The sequence below is a fragment of the Euphorbia lathyris genome, chromosome 4 (assembly GCF_963576675.1).
Source record: "Euphorbia lathyris chromosome 4, ddEupLath1.1, whole genome shotgun sequence".
NCBI lineage: Eukaryota > Viridiplantae > Streptophyta > Magnoliopsida > Malpighiales > Euphorbiaceae > Euphorbia > Euphorbia lathyris.
In genome coordinates, this window is record NC_088913.1 from 77,901,840 (window position 1) to 77,907,839 (window position 6,000).

At 35.4% G+C, this 6,000-nt stretch overlaps 1 protein-coding gene across 2 annotated transcripts; it reads left to right on the forward strand.

The window, feature by feature from the left end:
- Positions 1 to 472: 472 nt before the first annotated feature.
- Positions 473 to 5,581, forward strand: LOC136226310 (auxin transporter-like protein 2). Of its 2 annotated transcripts, none has more exons than XM_066014705.1 (10): positions 473 to 865; positions 960 to 1,130; positions 1,304 to 1,492; positions 1,586 to 1,771; positions 1,900 to 2,012; positions 2,119 to 2,302; positions 2,370 to 2,467; positions 3,333 to 3,540; positions 3,629 to 3,886; positions 5,136 to 5,581. In XM_066014705.1, the coding sequence occupies exons 3-10, from the start codon at positions 1,319 to 1,321 to the stop codon at positions 5,340 to 5,342; spliced, it is 1,428 nt and encodes a 475-aa protein (XP_065870777.1). In that variant the 5' UTR covers positions 473 to 865; positions 960 to 1,130; positions 1,304 to 1,318; the 3' UTR covers positions 5,343 to 5,581. The 2 variants fall into 2 exon arrangements, with proteins under 2 accessions (XP_065870777.1, XP_065870778.1); XM_066014706.1 differs by having other exon boundaries at positions 473 to 730.
- The last annotated feature ends 419 nt before the right edge of the window (positions 5,582 to 6,000 follow it).

Consider the following 6,000-nt stretch of genomic DNA (forward strand, 5'->3'; position numbering starts at 1 on the left):
ACAAATAATCAACAAAAACTTTACGAAACTACAGTTTATCAATAAATTTATTTAAGATATTTGATATGATAGGTTAAATAACAATTAAAGTAATTTTTTTTTTTAAATTTTCAGTAATGTACACTGTATTAATCTTATTTGGAAACTCTATAATTTCATATCCTAATACTATTTTTTTCTAAAAACGAATTCCTTCCAATTTGGGACTAATCCCTAAAATGTCTCTAGTAGAAGCAACAGCCAAACGACGTCGTTTGGAAAAATTATTGCAGTTGAAGTTGTAAAGATCACAGACAATGATACCCTTTTAAAGAAAAAGACTGGAGGAGATAGAATTCCCACTCACATAACTGCAAAAAACATGAAATAAAAATAAAAATAAAAATGGAGGATTTTAATTAAATTAAATTGAATTTTCCTTTGACATGGATCTGTACCAAACTCATTTAAAAAGGGGTATCATATCATAGACCCCCAAACAAACCTCCATCAAAAACAAGTACTCACACTACACACTAGTATAAACTAAACTCCTCTTCCCTTCTTCCCCACACCACCATCTCTGTTTTCAACTTCATTCAGCAGAGAAAAGATATGAAAAACATGAAAAAGATACGATCTTTTCTTACTTAAAATCATTTATTGCAGTGAGAAGAAGTTATTAATCTGCAAAAGCAGCAGCAGCACCCCATGATAGCTTTAGCCACCCTATAGTTACTATTATCCTCAGGTCTTTCTCCCCTTTTCTTTTCAGAAATTCCCCTTTCTTGTTTCTTTCCCTTTTTCAGACATAAATTAAGAGGAACCGAATTTTCCCCCATTTAAGAGAGAGAGAGAGAGAGAAAGGGGGGGATTTTTATTTTGGGTGAGTTAAAGGACAATTAATACTGAACAAACTAATCTTGGAACTATAAGGATTTGATTTGAATTTTATTTTGTTTTTTGCCCTGATTTTGCAGACTATAGCCACTCTATATAGTTATATATGCAGCATAAAAGCTGTAACAGCCGTTTGGTGTAGAGCACTCAAATTTTTATTGGTGTAAAAACGAGACAAACGCTTTGTCTTTTAAAAGGGTGTTCAAGAAGCAACAGATTTGGGGGATTCATTCACATTTGTCATTAAAAAGGTACATTTTTTAGTGGAATTCTCTGTCTCTAGTCATCTTCTTCCGTTACAAATCAAAAGGGTGATTTTTTTATTTTCTGTTTTTCAGACCCAAGCGGTTTGTTTTTAGGTTCCTGGTTTTGGGTTTGATTCAAAATCCTTCCTTTTTATACGTTGCTTCACACTTTGTTTCAGATCCATAGAGCAAAAATGTTAGCACAGAAACAAGCTGAGGAAGAAATGGTGTCTAGTTTCAATGAAGGTGAAAATGAAGAGAAAGAAGAAGATAACAAGGGAGATGATGACTCCATTTTTAGTGTCAAAAGCTTGCTTTGGCATGGTGGGTCTGTTTATGATGCCTGGTTTAGTTGTGCTTCAAATCAGGTACTAAAAATTAACAAAAACCCACTTCATAATTTCATTAAAACTCGTCAAATTTTGCTCTTATGAACTTTGATTTTGTGAAATTAATTACAGGTTGCTCAGGTTCTATTGACACTGCCCTACTCTTTCTCTCAAATGGGAATGCTTTCAGGGATAATATTGCAAGTGTTTTATGGAATTATGGGGAGCTGGACTGCATATCTCATAAGTGTTCTGTATGTAGAGTACCGAAGCAGAAAGGAGAAAGAGAATGTCAGCTTCAAGAACCATGTCATACAGGTTAGGTTAACTTTCCAAGAAAAAAACCCCAATTTGTTTTATATTCTCAAAGGAAAAGATCAATTTTTTATTATCTTCTCAGGTTTTTTTTTTTTTTTTTTTTTTCTAAAATTTTCCATGTTCTGCAGTGGTTTGAAGTGCTAGATGGTTTACTGGGTCCAACATGGAAAGCAGTTGGCTTGGCCTTTAACTGCACTTTTCTCCTCTTTGGTTCAGTTATACAACTTATAGCCTGTGCAAGGTCTTTTCTTTTATAATCTATTTGACATTAAGATTGAAATTGAAGAAAAAGGGGTTTTGTTTTTTTTTAATCCTCTGATTTCCTTTGTTTTATGTGGTGATTACAGTAACATATACTATATAAATGACAAATTAGACAAGAGGACATGGACTTATATCTTTGGAGCTTGTTGTGCCACTACTGTTTTCATCCCTTCATTTCACAACTACAGAATTTGGTCTTTTCTTGGCCTTGGAATGACCACATATACTGCTTGGTATATGACCATTGCCTCCATTGCTCACGGCCAGGTAACTCCTAAATCAACTGCCAATCGGTTCGAGATTATTCAGACACTAATTTATCGCTACCCTACAGGCGGAAGGTGTAACGCACTCCGGTCCAAACAAATTGGTCCTTTATTTCACAGGAGCCACTAATATCCTCTACACTTTTGGTGGTCATGCTGTCACAGTGTATGATATTTACCTTATTTTCATATTATGCTTTATATGTACCTTATTTTCCACTATTGTTAGGTAGTACTAATTGCCAAATCCTATGGAGTTGATTGGTTTTCCATAACTTAATGCCATATCTTAATGGGACCTTGTAAAGATTTTGTGTATTAAGACTTGAAAATTGCACAAAATGTTTTACTAGATTTAGGTTTCTGGTTACTAAATTGTAGAAAATAAATGGATAGAATTACTGTTACTGTACAGGCTGGCATGTTTGATGTTTACAAAAAAATTACAGTTTTGAAAGTGATATTTTTAGGACTTGATTTTTGACATGTTGTCATGTTGATGTGATTAATTCCTTCTTTATTTTCCTTTTTATGGTGATGAAATTATATTTCAATGTATGTGGGGTTGGATTGTTGTCACTTTCACTTGTGGAATCAGATGTGGTTGCATACAGTGAAATTTGGATCCTACAGTGTTTGCCTTTTGGGATTGAATAAAAACAATATGTCAAACAAGGGAAAAAAGGATCATTAGAGTTCTAGGAAAAAGTTATAAAGGGTTAATTTGTCCTCTCAAACTTGGATTTGATCCTAGATAAAACTTTGCTTATCAATTTGGTCCTTTAATATGTCATTTTATGTCAAATTAGTCCAAAGAAGATGGATATATCACGAATCATATATTGACACATGTCATTTTTTGGACTAATTTAATAACAAATACCAAGTTGAGATCATTTTGGAATAAGTTGAAAGTTGGTGAAAGTAGGTGAAAGTTGGTGAAATTGGCATTTTAACTGGAAAAAACCCGAAACTAAGTGATGAATCGTTTCTCAGTTTTTGAACTGAACATACTATTTGCTTGATTACAGGGAAATTATGCATGCAATGTGGAAGCCTCAAAAGTTCAAGTACATATATCTGCTTGCAACTCTCTATGTCTTCACTTTAACAATTCCATCAGCTACTGCTGTTTACTGGGCATTCGGAGACGAACTCCTCACTCATTCTAACGCCTTTTCGCTTCTTCCCAACTCCGGATGGCGTGATGCTGCAGTTCTTCTCATGCTAATTCATCAGGTTCTGCACATTTTCTCATTTCACAAACCGGACTAGATTGTGCTTTACAGACATATATCTGATTAGTACTTTTTCTTGCATAATGCAGTTTATAACATTCGGATTCGCGTGTACACCGCTGTATTTCGTGTGGGAAAAAGTGGTGGGAATGCATGATACAAAGAGCATATTCTTGAGAGCATTAACAAGATTGCCAGTAGTGGTACCAATATGGTTCTTTGCAATTATATTCCCTTTCTTTGGTCCCATAAACTCAGCTGTTGGGGCTCTTTTAGTCAGCTTCACAGTTTACATCATCCCTGCTTTAGCCCATATGCTCACTTACCGGTCCGCCTCAGCTCGGCAGGTAAATGGTCCATAATCTCTACCTAATACACCTAGTTTTAATGCTTCAGGCTGGCATTGTCTAAAACTTATAATGTCATAGATAGAAACATCTGATGATAGGTATGTTTCTTTACTGGTGGGAAATTTCCACTACTAGGTACAGGTTATTGGGGTTGTTGGCAGGGGCAGTGGGCCACCCCCCCGACCCCCACGGGAGAAATTAACGGAATTAGCTAATGTTTAGCCATAGTTTCGTCTATTGATCTACCGAGTATTTGTTTCTGGCTCCGCCACGGGTTTTATTAAATATGTTATCTTGAATGCTAACCATAAGCATAATTGTGCCATTGATGTTGCCAACTAAGATATATAAACCTTAGATTAGTATTTGGAAGTGACTTGCAATTCTAGATAGCCCCACAAAGTTTTAATCAGTTGGCTGGAATTTGGAAATTTATGAGACAAAGATGAGGTTGGTGACATTTCCTTGTCATTCAGTTATATGGTACATTCATACACTTTTTTTGTACTACCCATATCTTTAAAATAGCTGGCATGCCAACTCTTTGCACTCATTATTTACTTAGCCAGGCCCGTGATAAGTAGCGAATACAGGATTGTTCCGCTTGAGGGGCCAATTTTACACTAACTACACTTTTTTGGGTCAATTTTTTTTCCCAGTGGATAATTTTTGGGGTGCATTTTGCACCACAAACCCACAATTTACTGGAGACAGAGGTTGAAACCACCGCTAGTAGTGGTGATTCCCGAGGTTGGGGTCCCACCTGACACCTCCTGTCTCCGCCCCTGCTCGCGATAAAGGCTCAATTTGACCATTCAACTTATAGCTCCTAGCTTGTAGTATCTATCAGCTTAGTTCACAACTTCACATATTTTTGTTCAATTAGTACACAAGTGACACATGTTGTTAACTCGTGATTTCGGACTCTTTTTGTGTGACGTGTCAATTTTTGATACCGACACAAATTTAACAAGAATGCTAAGTTGTACATTCTTGGGCACATTGACCGCTCAAACCAAATTGAAATACCAAATAGTCTAGGACCATTCAGGTGGTGAGACGTCAAACACCACAACTGACATGTCGTCTCTTGAATGGTCTGGACCACTGTAGAATTTCTCCTTTATCTGCCGGTTCGCCAAAAACGCGTACTTTTCCATATTTTAACATCATGGTACACTATCATTCTTGCAAAATTTGGCTCCTTAGCATTAAAATTGAAAAAAATGTGACAATGTTTATGCAGAATGCAGCAGAGAAGCCACCTTCCTTCCTCCCAAGCTGGACAGCCATGTATTTATTGAATGGATTTATAGTGGTATGGGTACTTATAGTTGGGTTTGGATTAGGAGGTTGGGCAAGCATGACTAATTTTATCAGGCAGGTTAACACATTTGGTCTTTTTGCTAAGTGTTACCAGTGCCCGCCCGCGGCCGCCGCCAAGCACCACTGAGTTGTTTTCAGCTCATCCAAGTTCAAACAGATCTTAGAAGTTCCTCCACAGCTTCATTTTACAGTCTCTTTTCATCTATACATATATATATATATGTGTGTTTTTTGTCTAAAAATTTGCTGAGGTGTAGGGTGATCTGTGAATGTTGGTGTTTGATCAATTTTAGTATTATAGAAATGTTTTATATTCATTTCTATTACTCAAAATTAGTAAAAAAATGTAGTTTCAGTTATATTTTCTCTTCCTTGCTTAAAGAATCTTTGAGTAAAAAAGTTAGCTTTTTTTATGTACCCTATTATTCAAACTTTCTTTCAAATCAAATACATTTTCTACTGTTTGGAACGAAAAAGTGATTGAAAAATTATACGATTAAAGACTCAAATTGTTTAAGTTAAAGATTTTAGTTCGAGTTCTAATTTATATAGTAGACTTTAATTAGGAGAGCGATCATGAAAAGAGTGAGAAATCTTGAATTGATTAATCAGATTTAATAATAAAAAATATATATTAGAGACAAAATTGAACTTTAGTCTAAAAAATATTGAATTGTGTCAGCATATTATAGCAAAATCTATAAGAAAAAGAAAAAATTGGGAGAGCAATGTGGGCAGTGTGTTAATCACATGGTTTGCACATTAGGTAACATTTGTGAGTCTTT